Source organism: Rhamphochromis sp. 'chilingali' (genome assembly GCF_963969265.1).
Source record: "Rhamphochromis sp. 'chilingali' genome assembly, chromosome: 3".
NCBI lineage: Eukaryota > Metazoa > Chordata > Actinopteri > Cichliformes > Cichlidae > Rhamphochromis > Rhamphochromis sp. 'chilingali'.
Window position 1 is genome coordinate 121554 of NC_137931.1, and position 21617 is coordinate 143170.

General features: G+C 42.4%; 1 protein-coding gene across 1 annotated transcript; it reads right to left on the reverse strand.

The window, feature by feature from the left end:
* Positions 1-7445: 7445 nt before the first annotated feature.
* Positions 7446-9270, reverse strand: LOC308394093 (piggyBac transposable element-derived protein 4-like). Its single transcript, XM_080878266.1, has 2 exons — positions 8342-9270; positions 7446-8252 (listed from the first exon to the last, which is right to left on the reverse strand). The coding sequence occupies exons 1-2, from the start codon at positions 8525-8527 to the stop codon at positions 7704-7706; spliced, it is 735 nt and encodes a 244-aa protein (XP_080734392.1). The 5' UTR covers positions 8528-9270; the 3' UTR covers positions 7446-7703.
* Between the last annotated feature and the right edge of the window lie 12347 nt (positions 9271-21617).

The following is a 21617-nucleotide window of genomic DNA, read 5'->3' on the forward strand; positions in this document are numbered from 1 at the left end:
AAAATAACTTTAAATGAAGGAAAAGCTCTTTTTATTATATTGCTATTATATTAATTTCACATTTGAACAACATTTGCACATGCACATTGTCTTCATGCACACACAAAAACTTTAATGCACAAAAAAATGGTTTAGATACTGAGTTCATTTCAGCACTCTGTCTTCTGCATGTACTGTATGTAAAGTCTATATAAATGAAGATGACCAGGAAGGTTATTATTATGGAGCTATTAACCATTTCTGGAAGAAAGCAGCAACAGGGAAAGAGCTGACAGATGAAAAAAGTAACTATGACTTATCTGCTCAACTAAAAAAAGTCTCAATGATGAAGAACTAAACTGTGTTTAAGCTGCTGCTGAAACTCCAACAGCACTTACAGAGTCACACAGTAACCACGTGGGAGTTCATGTGTTTCAGTTTTACATTATGTTCTAATCTTAAAGACTAAAACGAGTGTAGGAAATCATGTTTTTCTTTCTTTTTTTATCCAAAAATGAGAAAATGATCCACTCATTTGTGTGTGCGTGACGTTAATGTTCCTCTGTGTCTGTGTATATCTGTATGTCAAACCGCAGCACACCAACTTATAAGTGAACGTATCTCTGAAATCATTTTGCAGTTGTTTGCTTTGAAGCCAAATTCAAATATCTGTTTTCCTCTTCCATTAATATTCCTTTGGAGGAAATAAAAACTAAAAAATGAAATAAAAATTTCTGCTCATTCTGTTGGTTTATGTCTTTTGCCCTTCTCCCCCGTCCCTCTTCTCAGCTGTTTCTCTTTCCCTCTTTCTTTCTCCCCTTCTTTCCCCCAGTCAAGTCTGTCCCGTATTCAGTAAGTGAAAATAAAATAAACAATAAAAGGTGAATCAAATGGACCATTACGGCAAGGCTGGGATGGTCAGTTTGGTAAAGTAAATCCGTTGGGCATCTGTCTTTGCCTTTAGACAACAATTCTGATGGCAAAAGAGCCAAACGGGACAGGCAAAAAATAAATAAAATTTAAAAAAAAAAACAAAAAAAAAACCAGGAATCAGCAGCTTGGAGTTTTTCCAGAAACAGGAGTAAACCTATGCTGTACACACAGTAGCGATGATTCCTTTCACTATAAAACTATATTAAATACAGCTTTGTGTTGCCTGAGAAACACATGCTGTCCATGCAGACACCCGTCTGTCTTTGTAGCCAACGGGGGATAATAAAAAATGTAAATGCCCCAGCCCCAGATGGACACGGTGTGTTTTGCTCTTGGAAATATCCATTTTTCACATCATGCCTGTTTGTCCACACTGTGCAGGTCATCAGGAGTTAACAGAAATCAAAACGTTAAACCTATTAAAGGCTGACTTCACAGCTTTTTACCATTATTTTCCTTCAAGTACAAGTACAAGTTGTTTTAAAATATAGATTTTTTAAACGTGACATTTCCTTTTCTTATGAGTAAACTGCTAAATATTCCAAATACTGAAGGATTGTTTGAAACAGTATATCTCTGAAGACAGAAATAGAGTTCTGGTGCTCATCACAATAAAAGAAAAAACAAAGAGCAGCCTGCTAAACACTATTTCAATGAAAGTCCTCTGTAGACATCTGAGAAGTCAAATAAAACAACAGATGAAGAAAGAAAGAAAGAAAGAAAGAAAGAAAGAAAGAAAGAAAGAAAGAAAGAAAGAAAGAAAGAAAGAAAGAAAGAAAGAAAGAAAGAAAGAGTGATGACAGTGGCAGTGGAGTTGGATTTCACGAAGCCAGCATTTACCGCTGACTATCTTGTAATGTGAGCTGCTTACTGCCCTCTGATCTATAATCAATACTCAGCCACAGTGTCCTATCAACGTTATTGATACTAACATTGCTTGATATCTTTCATAGAAATACAGTGTGGATCAGTAGTGTGCATGCAACTGTTTTCCTTTTCTAATTATTTATTAGACATAAAAATTTCATTGTGAAAACCAGAAGCTGCTTCTTTAAAATAGCAGGAGGACAAGTTTACTAAAGAGATATGTCCTGTCCAGGATAGTGATTGACACTGATCGATATCTGCAGTCAGAGTCAGCTGTGCTTCTCACACGTTTGATGGTTTTTTTGTTTATTTCTCTTTTAAAGTTAGATGATTTATATCAATAAACAGGCACGGCTGCAGATCTGAGACAATGCAAACTTTGGTAGCCTTTAGCCAGAACCAACTGAAGCACCCAGCAGAATTTCAAAAAGCCTTGAAACTCCATCTACAAATGCTTGTAGAAATCCAAGAAACAGAATTAGACAAGAAAATGGAACAGGTAAGAGCCATCTGATGATGGGCAGCACAGTTCAGTTTAACTGTTTGTACTGTGAGGATTTAGGTCATGCAAAACCTCCCAATAAGGAGCCCCAACAGAACAAATAGTTAAGAACAAAAACAACATAATCACGAACAGAGCAGATATGATAGTGATCGAGGTGACGTCAAACATGAAGAAGAATCAGCTTTACCAAAGAGTCCGCTGCCTGTCCGGCCTTTCCTCATCAGATACATAGCCCAAGACAGAGGCCCAGAGCTGGAGAAAGCCCCGGGGTTCATGCTCCGGTCCTGTGTGTAGAAGCACCAACAACTGGGGCCCAATTTCAGATACTCAGAACGTATGAGGGAAAAACTGTACGGAGAAGGATAAGAGGGAGGAAAAAGAGAACTTAAATAGGAAGGGAACAAATCAAGTATTTGTGAAACTTAAGAACAACATGTGTAAGAGAGTCCAAAAAGCTGTTCAGCAATGAAGTGCTCCAGCCTGCCCTTACCTTCATCATTTGCTTTTATACCCCTCGTTCATCTCCTCAACCCCCTCCCTCTCCCTCCATGTCACCCTACATATTAGTGCAAACCAGAAGAAAAGTGAGGGAGTTAAAAGTGAGAGCAAAGAAGAGGAGGAGGAGGGAGAGGAGCAAGTCAAGCTTAATTCATTCTCCCCTTCTTCAAAGCATAGCCACGAGGGACACAACTCCATTTTGCCCTCAGGCTCTTTAAAGCTGCTAATTTTATTTAAGCGCTCAAATAATTTTCTCTTTTTTTCTCCATCTCTCGATCTGCTCTTTGCTCTTTCTATTTGGTTCTGCTAAGATCTGCTTGAACACTGAGGTCAAACAATCAGTATGATGAGCTTTATTTAGGTGTTGAACTTGCAGATAGCTATTGTGTTCAATTTGAAACCATGCTAACTAAATATTACATCACTGATATTTGACATATGGACCATCCCAGTCCACCAAAAGCAGCATTATTCATTTCAAAGACCTGCACACAAAGCAAATTGGTAATAGAGCTGTTTTGTAATAAAATACAGCCCTCCTTTTTATGCAGTCTCAGCACAGAGCACTGTGTACCCCAATTTCATGAGTGGAGAGTAGACTTGTAGTCCGTCACATCAGTGTAGCAGCCATCCTGTGAAATGTTACCATTCATATCAATATTTCCTGTTTAGAATGTGCACTGGCATTTTTTAAGTGTGCTACTAGAAAGCACAGATCCTTGAAATACACGAACAATTACTTTATAAACAATAACGTTTGTTTTTCAGCTAACTTCACTGTTTGCTCCGTCGTCCTTCCTGTACCCGTACCACCTCTCTGTGCTCTTTCTTAAATATTATAAGAGCCCAAATAACTGATGAGAGTACAGTACACTGCTTAGTTATGTGAAATCATCATCAATAAATGTGGGCAAAACAGAAGCTACAGCTTTGTAATAATGACATGTTCTCTGTCGTTTCTTAGTGTTTGTGCCGTTACCCAAAAGTGGGATTTTACACTGAAAGACATAAAAATATTCAAAGTGATACAGGCTGCTGCTGGACACTGTCACCATAGCGACCAGTGACAGCTCTGTGGGTTGTTTAAAAAGATGAGCTCAGGCTAGCTCAGGAACCTGAAACCCAACAAACTCATCCTGGGCAGGTTTGGCATCCCTGATGTGCTGGTACATGTCCCAGTTGTTATAGACCAGGGGTAGGCAACCTTTCTGATGACGAGTGCATCTAAAATTTCCTCAGAGGTCAGTGTGCCATATGACTGCATTAGCAATAAATTTAATAACGCTCTATATGAACAGTTACACACTATATAGAACCACTTTATAGAATTATATGTGTTCGCAGATGTTGGCAGCTATCAGTGAATAGTTATCAGCTATTTGGAAACAAAAAAAAAGACTTTTTATCCATAACAGCAAATGAACTGTACAACTGAAAATACAAATGCTCTCTATGGTCTCCTCACAACAATGATAAGAAAAATAAACTGGGCCAATATGGCATGTTTGTTAATACAGAGACACATGTTAATGTGATCTCTGGTCTCCCACTCAGAGACACAGGTCTCCCAGTGTCCAGCATTCAGAGGCTACCTGAGGACTCATGTGAGAGAAAATCTGCTCACACAGACATGTAGAGCCAAATACTGTCAGTAAGGCCTCTGCAATGTTCTGAAGACAGTTAAACTTGTCAGGTAGTGATGTCCAGCAGGTGAACATGGAGCTCCATGAACACGCACAGCTGTGGATTCCAGCTGCGTGTTGCATTAACTGGCATTAACTCAGCCAGTTAATGTGAGACAAATCCAGCTGCTCATTAAAGATTTCTGGTTTGATCAGAAAAGAAAACATTGGTCCAAACACCTGACAGTCCCCAAAACACATTGTGAATTCTGTCTCGAGTCTACGGATGTATCCGTGTATCTCCGTGGTGCTGATGCTGCGCTGAGCAGACAGCTGCTGAAACTTTTGAAGTGTCAGAATGTGGAAATTTTAACATCGCTTGAAAAAACTGCCAGCTAGCAATGTCCCTCTCACCGGTAGCTAAGTTATTTTTAGCCAATTACAAGTTGAATCTGGTAGTTGGGGTTGTTAGCTAAGATACTGTCATTAAGAAGCAGCACAACTAATGTGTCTATGTGAGCTAGTTTGCTATGTGCATCGCTGGCGCGGCCATTTATTTTTTAATGCACCTTCTCAGATTAACTCACTGTGTGTCGTGCCCAGGGCTGGACTGGGACAAAAATCAGCATTTTGACTAGAGACCGGCCCCCCAGGTATTAAAGCCATAAAGCCTTTGAATGAAAATGCTGTTGTGACAGTGATGTACAGTCTTGTTGGTATATGTATGATTTCTATACATTTTACATCAGATGAAAACTTTGGTTGTAAGATTCAGATAATTATTTATTAAAGCGAGACATTTTAAATGAGAAAAAGAAAGTATTTCTTTGTGTCTCTCAGAAACAGTTCATAACTTCAACTCATCCATGTCACCTAAAAGGTAAACCTGTTTCTCCATCACCTGTTCAGCTCTGATGATCCAGTAAGGACATCTCCTGGTTTCATCTTCATGTTTCCCTCTCACCACATATCCAAACCGACATCATGACCAGCAGCTTTACAGCTGTGGCTCCAGCAAACATCAGCTGATACTAGAAATTAATATTAAATAAATTCTAACAACAGCTGATCGAGCTTAAACGTGCTGCTGTTGTTTAGCGCGACATCCGCTGGTTTCCTCTTTCTGGCGCAAAGTGAGCGATAAACAAACAAGAGAGAAAAGACAATCAGCTGATCATTGATCAGTTTCATGATTGAAGTAGCAACAGGAGAGGGAGGGGAGAGAAGAAGAGGCAGCTGCAGCATAAAGACAGAATAAATCCAGCTTTGTGTCTTTTTCCATTGTAGCTGAAGTCCGGGACAAACTGTTCCTTTTCAGCTCAACACGAAACTCGTAATATTTTCTCTGAATGCGAGATGATTCAGTTTTTTACGGGACAGTTGGCAACTCTACTAACTAACCTTATGAATAAAATAAAGTTCACTATCAGTAACATCATAGCACCACCCAGCTGTATAGAAACTCCGTCATGCTAGCTAGTAGCAGTATGAGGTATTGTAACTGACTGTAAAAAGTCAGCACAGCTAAAATAAACTCCACCTAAACTTGGTTCATATCTGACCCAGAGAGACTGCAGGTCATAACTTCTTACCTGAAGTTCACTTCACCTGATACTCGGACCGGCGGCCGCCTCGGGTGTCTCTCCTCCTCCTGCCTCCCCTTTCCCTCATCCACCTGCTGGCCTCCACCACTTGCTAATGTTACTGAATCTGTGGAAGCTCCGCCATAGCCACCACCAAACAACTGAGTTATTTTTACACACTGGCCAGCATCTGGCCAATCCACCACCTCTCATTGTTTATACCGTTACAAAAAATAATCATCGGCCCACCAGCCAGTCCAGCTATGGTCGTGCCATCAGTTAACCCGTCGCATGCCAGCTGTGGCATGCGTGCCTAGGGTTGCCGACCCCTGTTATAGACACATAAATGTGATTTTGATGTGAGTTTGAGTTTAATGGCCAATGGGCAAATGAGTTTAATGCACCTCAAGGGGATTAACAAAAGTATTACATGAATATTTAGGAGAATGGACATTTTTATACATGGCCCAAAGGTAAATGTTGCTGGTACTCTGTGTGTTTAGTGACACTAGAAAACTCCTATATAAATTCTAGTCCACCAACATGCTTACATGGTATGTGCAGATTTACATTTCAACATAGATGTAAAAGAGTATTATACGTGGCAGAGATGGTGCATGCTGCCAGACCTCACACCAACATCGGTGCTCACTTAGCCTCCCACAGAGGATTTTTAGCTGGTGACGTCTATCTGTCTCCCCTTAGTGGCTCTGGCAAACTTATAGCGTGTATGTGACTGCTGGACCAAAAACTCTCTGTGATTTTGGTGAGCCGCTGTGGTCGTGGTCGAGGCCTGCTTCAGATCTGCTTGCTTTGATGCTTCGACATAATGCAGAAGTGAAAACCAACACAGACAGTTACCTTGATCCCTATGATGGTTTTCCTTGGATGCAAATACATCACTGCTTATCATCGCGTTGATGTATTTAGTGGATAATAATAATAATAATAATAATAATAATAATAATAATAATAATAATAATAATAATAATAATAATAATAATAATGGATTGGATTTATATAGCGCTTTTCGGGACCCCTCAAAGCGCTTTACAATTCCACTGTTCATTCACTCTCACATTCATACACTGGTAATGAATACTGACAGGAAGAATGGCGCATAGATATTATCTGACCAAATAATGGTTTGAGTAAATGTAGTAAATGTTTTAAATCAATATCCCATAGAATAAGTTGACATAACAGAGTCACATGTTTGAGTTTAGAAAACGGTTCATTTCTGTGATCCTTTTGAATTAACACTAGGAAGGCCCAGAGCCCAGCCATTTGGCTTTTCTACCTATAAAACCCGGAGAGTTGCCAAATGGCTTTTAGCTAGGCTTTAGCTTCAGCCAAGTGGAAGCTAAATTGGCTAGTCATTCATATGTAAATTGGGTTGTTACCTGGGAATTCTGGAGGGAGGGGAGTGGGGGTGTGTGATTGAGGGGGTGGGGGAGCTGCTAAAAGCTGTGCACAGTCACCAACTTGGAGTGTTTCAGTTTGATGCATTCTCAATCATCCAGGGAAATAAATCTCCAAAAGTCACCAACTTGGAGTGTTTCAGTTTGCCATCTTAGGGAGAAATCAACACACATGGGTGTATGTCCTTTGTTGCTGAGATTTATTGATAAAAACAGTACAAAAAACCAACCATTTGTACACATTTTTACAAATAATAATAAAAAGTGAGTGAGTACATTCCAACATTTTCAGCAATCACTCACAATCCTGGCACTGCCATGGTATCTGTAGTCTGCATTTACCACATGTGTATCTGTTGCAGTGAACACATCGCACAGTGGCATGATTGTTCTTGCAATTGTGTTTGACCTGACACATGGCTCTTTTTCCAGGGCTCGGTGTGGAGGGTTGTGTCCGAAGCAACTGTTCTTTTCTTGCCTTCTTCGCAGCTACATGAGAGTGAGCCAACTCTCTTGCAAGCTCCACCAGGAAGTCCACCCGTCTTTCCTTCGTCCCGGAGCATGCTTGATACAGCACATGTGCATTCAGTGCTGCCATGTCAATCATGTTATAAAACACGGCAACTGGCCAGCGCCGTGTTCCTTTGCGGACAGTGTACTCCCGAACCATCTGGTCCATCACATCCACGCCACACTTTGTTTTGTTGTAAAGGGTGACCGTGTTTGGCTTCCTTTTGGTAGTGTTATCAGTCTGAACCACGCTGTGCATGCTGCTAAGAATATAGACTGTCTTCTTCCGTTTGGCCGCATACGCCGTCAGCGTGGCAGCAGAGGTTGAAAACACCTAAGAAATAAGATAAATTGTTATTTCCATAGCCCTTTTACACACAATGAAACACATAAACATAGAACCACAAAAGACCTGCAACATACCTGAGTGGTGAATTCACTGCGATCTGTCTGTCTAGTGGATTGAGGAATTTCCCTGCGAATCTTGTTGACTGTGCTGAGGATGGTGGTTTTCCGTCCAAGAAGTTTTTGCGCAAGTGAAAGCGATGTGAAGAAATTGTCCATGGTAACATTTCTGCCCTTGTCTAGGAATGGTTCCATCAGCCTCATTACTACATTTTCAGAAAGTCTCTCCCCAGTGGGACGATTGGGGTCCTTGCCAAGATATGGGAAGACATTACAAATGTACTTGGATTTTAGGTCGCAGGCCACCCAAAACTTGATCCCAAACTTGTCCGGTTTACTTGCAATATACTGCAGGAAACTGCACCGAGTCTTTGATGGGAAAAGGGTGTGATCACATTGATGCCACAATGGACGACTGATCAAGCCCTGTCACCCTTTACAACAAAACAAGGTGTGATCACATTGATGCCACAATGGACGATGCCACAATGGACGACTGATCAAGCCCTGTCATCCTTTACAACAAAACAGGGTGTGATCACAGGGTTTGGCTTCCTTTTGGTAGTGGACAATTGATCAGGAAGCCAAGCCAAGGTAAATGCAGACTACAGATACCATGGCAGTGCCAGGATTGTGAGTGATTGCTGAAAATGTTGGAATGTACTCACTCACTTTTTATTATTATTTGTAAAAATGTCCTCCCTAAGACGGCAAACTGAAACACTCCAAGTTGGTGACTGTGCACAGCTTTTAGCAGCTCCCCCACGCCCTCAATCACACACCCCCACTCCCCTCCCTCCAGAATTCCCAGGTAACAACCTAATATACATATGAATGACTAGCCAATTTAGCTTCCACTTGGCTGAAGCTAAAGCTTAGCTAAAAGCCTACCAGCCATTTGGCTGGTGGCGGGTTTTAAAGGTAGAAAGGTAGAAGCCTGGTCCTCCTAGTGTGTTAAACAGAAGTCAGTCAGCTGAAATTCAGAAATCTCCAAAACATGTAACACAAAACTCAAATACACTGAAAATACAAAGCAAGATAGCGTGCTCTGAAACAGACTCCAGCTGTACTCTGAATGAATGCAGTGTAGTACTGTAGGTATGGTGCATGCATCAATTCCTCAGCAGTTGGTTGCAGTTTCAGACTTCCACACCATCGCTTTGAATGATGCTGGACTCGACAGGCACCTTCTCAGATTCGGCTCATCAGATGATGATTTTACAAATCTCCAGTTTATTATTTAATGCTCGAAAGCTACGTATTATATTAGTTACTTTGTATTTTTATAATTGTTTTGAGAACAAACGGAGAGATCAAAACAGATCGCCTGTGTATGGTCACCAAACCCAGATGACAAACAGAGGAAAGGCTGAGATGGTTTAGACTCCAGCAGGAGGAGGGACAGTGGGCACAGTGTGCAAGGATCTACAAAAGCACTAAAAAGAGGAAGAAGAGAAAGAGGAAAACAAAGTAAACTACTGGTCAAAAATCACATTTTGAGGTTCACATTAAACGATCTCTTTGCACTGTGAAACTTTAATGTTTCACCCAGAACCTTTGCTGATTTGACTTTTTTGGTTGGCAGGCTGGGAAGTTTGGTGTAGAAAGTGTCCTGCATCCTCTGAATCCTCCTTTAAATGTTGAAACTCTGAGTAAACCTACACTGAAAAAAACAACAAAGATGCAGCGTGACTACTGCTGCGGTATTTGTTTCAAACACAAGTGTGAGGGATGTTCTGACCGGCCGTCATCCTGGCTGTAGATTTCTGCATTGCTTTAACTGAGCAGATGTGCAGCAACATATTCCACCCAAAATGTTCAGCCATTTCTTTACGTATCATACATACTTATTATATCATCCATCCATCCATCCATTTTCATCCGCTTTGTCCGGGGCCGGGTCGCGGGGGCAGCAGCCTAAGCAAAGAGGCCCAGACCTCCCTCTCCCCAGCCACCTCCTCCAGCTTATCCGGGGGAATACCAAGGCGTTCCCAGGCCAGCCGAGAGATATAATCTCTCCAGCGTGTCCTGGGTCTGCCCCGGGGCCTCCTCCCGGTGGGACATGCCTGGAACACCTCACCAAGGAGGCGCCCAGGGGGCATCCTTATCAGATGCCCGAACCACCTCAGCTGGCTCCTTTCGATGTGGAGCAGCAGCTGCTCTACTCTGAGCCCCTCCCGGATGGCCGAACTTCTCACCCTATCTCTAAGGGAGAGGCCAGCCACCCTTCGGAGGAAGCTCATTTCTGCCGCTTGTATCCGCGATCTCGTTCTTTCGGTCACTACCCACAGCTCGTGGCCATAGGTGAGGGTAGGGACGTAGATCGACCGGTAAATTGAGAGCTTCGCTTTTACACTCAGCTCCCTCTTCACCACGACGGACCGGTGCAGCGTCCGCATTACTGCAGCTGCAGCCCCAATCCGTCTGTCGATCTCCGGCTCCCTTCTCCCATCACTCGCGAACAAGACCCCGAGATACTTGAACTCCTCCACTTGGGGCAGGAACTCATCCCCGACCCGGAGTGGGCACTCCACCCTTTTCCGGCTGAGAACCATGGCCTCAGATTTGGAGGTGCTGATCCTCATTCCCGCTGCTTCACACTCGGCTGCGAACCGCTCCAGTGCGAGCTGGAGGCCCTCACCCGATGAAGCCAACAGAACCACATCATCTGCAAAAATCAGAGATGAGATTCTGAGGCCACCAAAGCGAAAGCCCTCCGCCACTTGGCTGCGCCTAGAAATCCTGTCCATAAAAATTATGAACAGAACAAAGGGCAGCCCTGGCGGAGCCCATCACCCACCGGGAACGAGTCCGACTTATTGCCGGCAATGCGAACCAAGCTCTTGCAACGGTTGTATAGGGATCGAATGGCCCGTAGCAATGGGCCAGACACCCCATATTCCCGCAACACCTCCCACAGGACACCCCGAGGGACACGGTCGAATGCCTTCTCCAAGTCCACAAAACACATGTAGACTGGTTGGGCAAACTCCCGTGTGCCCTCAAGTATCCTCGAGAGGATAAAGAGCTGGTCCAGTGTTCCGCGACCAGGACGAAAACCGCATTGTTCCTCCTGTATCCGAGGATAAAAATTCATTTCTCTTTACTTGGGAATAACTGCAGGTGTTTTTCATCAGCTCTCTTTCATCCACTGATTCCCCTTCACTTTGAAAGGTTAGACTTTGTTATAATGTGCGTCTGTCCATTGCACCAAATAAGAATAGCACATTGTCTATAATTTAAAAACTTAGAGGTCTGTCTCAGCTCCCAGATGTCCTGCAGTGATAGCACAGCTCCATGGTATACATGGTATGTATAAAACTCTACTGCTAACTTCCAAATCCATGAAACTTTGTAAATCCTTTTTTTACAGGAAGGAACAGCTGGAAGGGTTTGGGTCACTGAGTTTTGGTTAATTATATTAGACTTGGGAGACAAACTGAAGACACTGTTGGACAGTAGATTACCTCACATTATTTAATGACCTCAGAAAGAAATGCATTTAAAAAGTTAAAACCCTAAATTAAAAAGTCGGTTGACTCTTTTTAAGATGTTCATACTGATTTTTCCCCTGCAGTTTACAATAAATAAATAAAAGCAACCCAAAAATGATTCAACTTAAACATAATGGAAGTGCAAGAACTTGTGAACAGCTGACAAAAGACTTAAAACAAAAGATTTCTTTATGTTTGGGGTCAAATCGACCCAAACAATAAAACCTTCCAAAGATGAAATTAATGAGTAAAATTACATTATTAAAAGAAATAATCACATTTTAAGTAGCAGGAATGTAATATGCAAACTAGCTGAAGTTGATCAAAAATAATAAGTTGAAGAAAATGTTGGATGGGTTTATTGAATACGTTAGAGTTTGTAGGACTGCTTTAAAAAAACATAACATAAAGGGGAACTGCAATGATACTCCACGTGTTAAATTCAACAATTTAACAGGCAGAACATGTTGAAAGCTGAGAAACTGTCTTTCTTTTTCTGTTGTTTTTCACCATTTTGGCTGAATGAGGAACCAAATGCAATAATTTGTTTTGTGATTTCATTTAAATGACCAAAAGTTCTGTACTACTTGAACTGTAAGTGTTTAATTACAACAGCTTGTAATAATAAATACATGCTATTTGATATTGTGTGCAGTTTATGTAACTAAGTTGTGTATAATCAGAGTCCGGTGAAAAAGCACTCAGATAAAATGACCTCATGGTCCCCGCCCCCACCCATGCCAGTGGCTGTCAGTCCCTGTCGTGGCCTGAACTGAGGCCAGCCTGAGGCTAATGACAGTGCTTGTTCAACACACACACACACACACACACACACACACACACACACACACACACACACACACACACACACACACACACACACACACACACACACACACACACCTTCAGCAGGGGATCAATGGATTGAGAAACCAGTGGCTGTATTGAGGGTGAATCCTTTGTTTTTTCTAACATGTCTCATCATATTTTCTCAAAAGCAGAATTTCGAGTTCAGACTGCGATAAAATCCAATCTTTACGAGCATCACTGAATTTCTCCAGAAAATGATACAGAGAGATCACACAAAGGAATGTACAGCAGTGAAATGTTTTAGACATCACGTTAAATGCTTTATTGGATTTTCATTAACTTTTGTTTCTTTCATGTTACTTGACATCTTTGTATTATTGTCCTATTATTCATTTCAGTTGCTTCAGACTCTTCACAACTCAGTGGATTTGTGTCAAAGCACTCTCATCAAGTTATTAGGGACAGAAGAGCTAGCAATTGTCTCTAGTTAACAGAGAAACCATTGGTATTGCACACACACACACACACACACACACACACACACACACACACACACACACACACACACACACACACACACACACACACACACAGAGACACACAGATTATTTGCACACACACTTCATCTATAATTCATGGGGTGTATTGTGCGGATGCAGTTAACTGCCACTTCAAAGTAATTAATTGATTTTCTGACATATCAGTTCGCAGCAGCACTAAATGACACAAATAGACCCAAAGAGTCTGGATAAAACGCAGACCTGCACCACGATGTGCACTAACTGCACATTATAGAATTACACAGTAAACTGTCTCATTCTGCCCTCTTCCCATTTGATCGCTCATAAACGTAGACAGTCCTTAACTGAATCATTGCCCCTTTGGATTTGAGAATTTATCCTGATTACTGTGATGAGTACAGCATGTTTAACGTGGTGCTAATCACTCAGATTACTTTATGACACAGATGGGTGCTTTCACAGTTTGTCATTGCAAATTGTGGGAGAAGTAAAAGGCTGTCAGCCACAAAAAATCAACTCCCTGTGACTACCTATGAATCATTAAGGAAGTACAATGTGCTGCAAAATATTAGATTTATTATTAATATTATTTGTCATATTTCAGGAATTCTTTTGTTACAGCAGTTAAAATGATGATGACACCATTATTATTGTTATTATCATTAACAACAACAACAATAATAATAATAATGTGTGGCAAACAATGCTCTAGACAGCTCTGTTGTAGATGATGTATCAAGGTTTCTTGTTTGCAGCGAAGCTTAAACAGTGTGAAGGTACTCCGCTGCCTCTTCTGTACATGCTGTGGTCGAGTTTATCCACAGTAACAGGTAATAATGACATGCTTCCACCGCAGAGCCAGCTTTCCTAAGGGATGTTGCTCCTCCAGTTTTCACGGCTGGCTCATAGAAAACCTTCATTATTTTACTGCACACACTCACTGGGAGATCTCATCCTCTTTAAGGAAATAGAGCCTGCTTCTTGTATACACTGTGTTGGTTTGAGCGGGCAGGTGGACGGGTGGACAGGCGGGCAGTCAATAGATGGACACTGGCATTAGATCTCCAACATCTTGCTGCATATGATGAAGGATCTGAGCTTCCTCGGAAGATAGAATCTTCCCATTCGCTTCTTGTGCACAGCATAACTGTTGGCCCTCCAGTTCTGCTGGATTACTCCACAGAAATCTTACCAGTTCCTTATTCCCCAGTTCCTGCCCAACTCTAAAAGACCCCGCCACTGTGGTGGGAACAGAGAACTTCTGCAGGTGGCATATTTCACTGTTTCACTGGACTGGAAAGCTTAGGAGTACAGGCATCCCCAGCACAGTACTTCTGTATGTTGTTTCTGTTTCTGTTTCTGTTTCTAAAGCTGTTTCTGTGCTGTGATGAGCTCTGAAACCTGACTGAAACTCTTCAAATAAACCATTCCTCTGCAGATGATCTGTTAGCTGTTTGACAACTACTCTTTCAAGGATGTTTGATATGAAAGGAAGGTTGGAGATTGGCCTATAATTAGCTAAGACTGCTGGGTCTAGAGATGCTTTTTGAGTAAAGGTTTAACTACAGCCAGCTTGAAGGCCTGTGGTACATACACCATTAATAAAGGTAGATTTGGTTTAAGATCATATTTAAGCATTAATTAATAGGACTCCACACATACCCTGTGTTGTTTGGTCTCCACCTTTCCTGCTGTAGGAGTCACTGAAATACCTCAGAGCTACCTAAAAAGTTCTGAAGCCAGAAACTATCAGACTGTCAAGTTTGAGATCAGTATATAATACTAACGTCGTTGTATTTGCTCTAGGTCTTAAGCAATGCTCTAGGCTCATCCACTATATTGCCTCATTCGCTAGAGGACCTCAAAGAATCCGTGCTGACTGAACGGATGGTTTCATTTGCCTCGTCTTAGTTTGCTGTGACTCCAAAGTCCTGTTTTTTCCTTTGTACCTCAGTCTTGCTGGTGTGAATTCGTTTTGCCCTGTGTATCCACTGCTGGCTGACTTCTGGCATGGTGAGTGGTATGTCATCCAGATTTGGGCTTGGCCTGGCATAGATGGCACTGTTTATGTGATGGCATGTCATATCTGGCCCGATTGTGGTTTGGTTTACGTGGCCCAGGCTCATAGAAAACAGGTCTGGCCTGGATCTGGCATCAAGCAGGCACTTCAGACTGACTGGTGTCATGGCAGAGTGTATGTCAACCAGATGTGGGCCAGGTCTGGCAATGATGACACTGTTTATGTTCCTATTTTCCTATTTTAGTTAGAAGATCCAAATGCCATGTTGCAATACTATACTGCTATGGTAGCCAACGTTTCAAAAGCAGGTTTGTGAGTGTACACTTTATCCAAAACCTAGTGACGGTTTACTCAGGTTTGCCACTGGGTGGCTGTAGCTCAGGTGGAAGAGCAGGTCACCTACTGCTCGGAAGGTTAGTGGTTCGATCCTTGGCTCCTCAAGTCTGCGTGCCAAGAGTGTGAAAGTGTATGAACGCAGTAGGAATCACTCAGTTTAGAGGAAGTGTCTGAATGTGGCATGTTGTATAGAGCACTTTGAGTAACCCAGGGGAGTATACAGTAAGATTCAGGTAATTCATTGTCTGAACAGAATTTTGTCATGTTAATTTTGCACTATTATGTTCTGGCATATTCTGTTATTACATGGCTTGAGTAAGGTACACATTATGCTGACATCTGGAGCCAGAGCTGAAACTGTTGTGGGTCAGCAGTCTGCAACTGGCCCGTGGCTGCACACAACTTACACATGGCACAGATATCGCAAAGAATGACAGCCCTTTGGTGGCCCAGACCAGGTTTGCCAGAGGTGGCCCACACATGGGCCAGCACAAGGCCAGGAGTGTGTCGGCAACTGGCCTTGTGCTGGCCCATGTGTGGGCCACATCCGGGCCATACCAATTTTGCTATGTGGGTCAGTTCGAGAACACCCTTGGAGTGGTTGGATTATGCATCTATGTATTTGAGAGTCTATTTGAGAGCCATGTAAATAGGAGTGGAGTCCAATAATGAATATGTTATTGTATTTGATTTTTATGGTATGTTGTAACAAAAACACAGAGTAGATTTAATGTCTCGGAGGGATATCTTTAATAATTCTCTAAAATGTATCAAAATCACAGACACACATTGATGTAAGAAAGAAAAATGATAAAATGCTCAGCAATGTTCCTTTTCACAAAAAGTACTTTACAAGTGCAAAAGTGTGTAATTGTTTTTTAGGTGTATGTGTGTGCATATATGTACTCAATTATTTAGCCAGCCTCTGCGATGAAAGGAGACAGGTTTATTCTTGCTAAACTAAAAATTGATTTTGTGACAAGAAATGTGGTGATGGTGATGTTGGGGTTGGGTTTGGGGGGAGGGGAGACATACCTATTCAGTCTTGCACACAGTCAGAGTTATTTAAATCTTCATTCTTTTAACATAGAAATGGACATAAAAGGGAGCAAGACAGAGAGAGTGATAGAGAGGGAGAGATAGAATCGCCTCAGGCTGTGTTTAGTGCAGTATGAATGGATAACAAGGTGCATTAGAGCAGAAACTTTTAACTCTCCCCCTTCTACTCTCTCTCTCTCTCTCTCTCTCTCTCTCTCTCTCTCTCTCTCTCTCACACACACACACACACACACACACACACACACACGTCCATCTGTGACCATCGAAAATTTAAGCATATCTCTCCTGCTGTGTGGATGTCGAGACTGAAGGTACTGCAGATACAGTGGGGCAAAAAAGTATTTAGTCAGCCACCGATTGTGCAAGTTCCCCCACCTAAAATGATGACAGAGGTCAGTAATTTGCACCAGAGGTACACTTCAACTGTGAGAGACAGAATGTGAAAAAAAAATCCATGAATCCACATGGTAGGATTTGTAAAGAATTTATTCGTAAATCAGGGTGGAAAATAAGTATTTGGTCACCTCAAACAAGGAAAATCTCTGGCTCTCACAGACCTGTAACGTCTTCTGTAAGAAGCTTTTCTGTCCCCCACTCGTTACCTGTATGAATGGCACCTGTTTGAACTCATCATCTGTATAAAAGACACCTGTCCACAGCCTCAAACAGTCAGACTCCAAACTCCGCCATGGCCAAGACCAAAGAGCTTTCGAAGGACACCAGGAAAAGTATTGTAGACCTGCACCAGACTGGGAAGAGTGAATCTACAATAGGCAAGCAGCTTGGTGTGAAAAAATCAACTGTGGGAGCAATCATCAGAAAATGGAAGACATACAACACCACTGATAATCTCCCTCGATCTGGGGCTCCACGCAAGATCTCATCCCGTGGGGTCAAAATGATCATGAGAACGGTGAGCAAAGATCCCAGAACCACACGGGGGGACCTGGTGAATGACCTGCAGAGAGCTGGGACCAAAGTAACAAAGGTCACCATCAGTAACACACTACAATGGCAGGGAATCAAATCCCACAGTGCCAGATGTGTTCCGCTGCTGAAGCTAGTGCATGTCCAGGCCCGTCTGAAGTTTGCCAGAGAGCACATGGATGATACAGCAGAGGATTGGGAGAATATCATGTGGTCAGATGAAACCAAAGTAGAACTTTTTGGTATAAACTCAACTTGTCGTGTTTGGAGGAAGAAGAATACTGAGTTGCATCCCAAGAACACCATACCTACTGTGAAGCATGGGGGTGGAAACATCATGCTATGGGGCTGTTTTTCTGCCAAGGGGACAGGACGACTGATCCGTGTTAAGGACAGAATGAATGGGGCCATGTATCGTGAGATTTTGAGCCAAAACCTCCTTCCATCAGTGAGAACTTTGAAGATGAAACGAGGCTGGGTCTTCCAACATGACAATGATCCAAAACACACCGCCCGGGCAACAAAGGAGTGGCTCCGTAAGAAGCATTTGAAAGTCCTGGAGTGGCCTAGCCAGTCTCCAGACCTCAACCCCATAGAAAATCTGTGGCGGGAGTTGAAAGTCCGTGTTGCTCGGCGACAGCCCCAAAACATCACTGCTCTCGAGAAGATCTGCATGGAGGAATGGGCCAAAATACCAGCTACTGTGTGTGCAAACCTGGTAAAGACCTATAGTAAACGTTTGACCTCTGTTATTGCCAACAAAGGTTATGTTACAAAGTATTGAGTTGTATTTTTGTTATTGACCAAATACTTATTTTCCACCCTGATTTACCAATAAATTCTTTACAAATCCTACCATGTGGATTCATGGATTTTTTTTCACATTCTGTCTCTCACAGTTGAAGTGTACCTCTGGTGCAAATTACTGACCTCTGTCATCATTTTAGGTGGGGGAACTTGCACAATCGTTGGCTGACTAAATACTTTTTTGCCCCACTGTATGTCCAGAATATCGGGAAACTCCCTTCTGACAACAGAAAGTGCTAAATGAAAGAATGAAGGCGTGCTCACATAAGGCAGTTTCTACCATCCGTTTTTGTTCCATGCCTTTTTAAGCCAACAATTCAGCTGGGCACAGTACATATCGAGTGTGTGTGTTATTCCTGCCCCAGCACAGACCAATGCTTCCATCAGGCACCCAGGGAACGATCTATACTCTCATATCTGAAGCTTGACACAATATATTTTATTCAATGTAGTGTTCATGGAACAAATATGAGGAATTATTGAATAATTAGGAATAATATGAACTTAAATATAACATAACATAAATACAGCTTTTACAAGGAAATGGTGATGTATTTGTAAATGTGAGCATGCCTCAATACAAAAGTTTTAAAACGCAAGTCTCCTTCCCACTTAGTGCTATTCAGCCAATGCACATCACTATTTAATATGAAATAATCCTAATTTCAGCACAAAACACTGTCAAGTAAAAACGATTTCTATGCTAAATAAATATTTCAGTATGAGAGAATCCTACATATCAAACTTAGAAAACAGTCTCCTTTGCTGACTGACTGATGACAGTGCATCACCCTCTTTTAGCCACATCTGCAAACCTTCCTACAGGGAAGGAAGCAGCCCGTTTGTTACTGAGATCAGCATCAGACTGTAAGAGCTAATAAATATATGAAAAGGATTCAATGATTTTAAAGGATGCAGTAAATGATGTTCAGATCAGGGCTGATCTTTTACACAGCTGCATAATCAAACAAAGCCAACAAATTGAGCATGTAGTTTCTTGAGAGATTCCTTTGGCAGCAATACCTAGTGACGGTTTAGTTGTCGTTTCTAGTGGGTGGCTGTAGCTCAGGAGGAAGAGCAGGTCACCTACTGATCAGAAGGTTAGTGGTTCGATCCCTAGTTCTTCCAGTCTGCAAGAGTGAGAATGTGTGTGGCTGTAGTTAGGAAGCACTCAGTTTAGAGGAATTGGGTGAATATGGTCTGTTGTATAGAGCACTTTGAGTAAACTGGGAGAGTAGCAAAGTACTATATAAGAATCAGTCTGAACAGAGTTTCGTCATGTTGCTTTTGCACTATTAGGTTCCAGCACATGTCGTCATTACAAGGCTTGATTAAGGTACACATTAGGCTAACATCTGGGGCCAGAGTTGAAACTGTTGTGGGCCAGCAGTGTGTCTGCAACTGGCCTTGTAATGGCCGATGTGTGGGCCACCACTTGTCAGTTTTGGCCGGCGGTCATAGGTTCTGTCCAATAATATGACGCGAGACTGGAGTAAAAGACATCCATGGATTGGCACTTTATTAAAGAAGGAGCATGATAACACTAACTACAACTAAACAAAATGGCTTCCTTTTATACTCTACCTTTTCAGGTGAGCATCCGGAATAGCCCAAGTATGGGGGTTAACTAATCAACATGAAACATAACCCTCCACACAAACAAACATACAATAACATTAAAGCACATCACAAACATATACATATTTCCAGCACATGCTATAAACAAACCAATAACATAAGGTTCACCCATTTCTATCTAAATTAAAACCCTCTTTAACCATACTCCCTAACCTGGCACACTGGTCTGCTCCAAGAGCTCTTAAACAGGTGATTGAGCCGCTTTCACTCTTTTGCTCCACATCCTGCAAGAGGCAACCAGGACAGATGAGTACCTTTACAAGTTCTCATTTCACATATGCCTCCAAGGGGCCGTCATTTTTTGCGGTATGTGGGCCATGTGTAAGCACATTGTGTGGGCCAGATCCGGGCCATACCAATTTTGCTATGTGGGCACATGAAAAGCAACACAAGCAGGGCAAATTCTGGCTTCTTTTTCACCTGTGGTCATCTGACCGATTACTGTGTAAAATGGGTAGTGGACTGATAAACGTCTGGCAGAATGACATTTAAAACTTTTGAAACAGAGTCGCAGATGCAGCTGTTTTTAATACTTCCCATTAGATGAATTGACAGTATGTGAGGTAATATACAGAAAGCATCACATGGTCAGAGAACCTCAGCTACTGCTGCCTTTACAAAAAACAAAGCTTATTGGGTTATCAGGAACTGCAGCTGACGTAGTGTATGCGTGTAATGGCTCAGGACATGACAGTGCTACTCCTGTACGCACTAAAATTCTACAAGCACTATTAAATGGACAACACTGGAATCTGTACAGACAATATTGAGCTCCACTGAATATAGTTTACAGATTAAGGTTCAAGGTTCTTTATTTGTCACATGCATAGTTATACAAGTATAACACACAGTGAAATGTAGCCTGACACGCTCCTCGACATGTCAAGAGGAAGAACATTATTTATATATATTTATATATATATATATATATATATATATATATAAAGAGAGAGGGCACGGATGGCTTGGGGATAGAAGCTCCTCTTGAGTCTCTCTGTCCTTGCCCGGAAGATGCGGAACCTTCTACCAGAATGCAGAAGTTGGAACAGTTTGTTGCCAGGATGGGACGGGTCCTTCAGTATCTGCTCTAGTCTGGCATCTCCTGGTGTAGGTGTCCTGAAGCGGGGGGAGAGCAATCCTGCAGCAGCGTTCTGCTGTACGGATCACTCTCTGGAGAGCTTTTTGGTCCTTCACACAGCTGTTCCCAAACCATGATGTCATGTTCTGTGTGAGGATGCTCTCCACAGCGCCTGTATAGAAAATCCTGAGGATCTTTGGAGAGACCCTGAACTTCCTCAGTTGTCGTAGGTGATACAGGCGCTGCCTAGCCTTTTTGGTCTGGACCTGAATGTGGGCAGCCCATGTCAGGTCTGAGGAGATGTGAACACCAAGATACTTGAAGGACTGCACCCTCTCCACTGGAGCTCCATTGATGATAATGGGCTTGTAGTCTCTGTGCTGACCCCTTCTGAAGTCCACCACCAGCTCCTTGGTCTTGCTGACGTTCAGCTGGAGGTGGTTGTCCTGGCACCACGATGCCAGATTCTTCACTTCATCCATGTAGGCCGCCTCATCATTGTTGGAGATGGCACCCAACACCACTGTGTCGTCAGCAAACTTCACAATGGTGTTGGAGCCGTGGGTGGCCACACAGTCTGAAGTGTAGAGGGAGTAGAGCAGTG

Coding starts and splice junctions, on each gene's coding strand:
- LOC308394093 (XM_080878266.1), bottom strand. CDS start 8,527: ATGAGGCTGATGGAACCATTCCTAGACAAGGGCAGAAATGTTACCATG. Junction 8,253..8,341: donor GCAGTGAATTCACCACTCAG/GTATGTTGCAGG, acceptor CTTATTTCTTAG/GTGTTTTCAACCTCTGCTGC.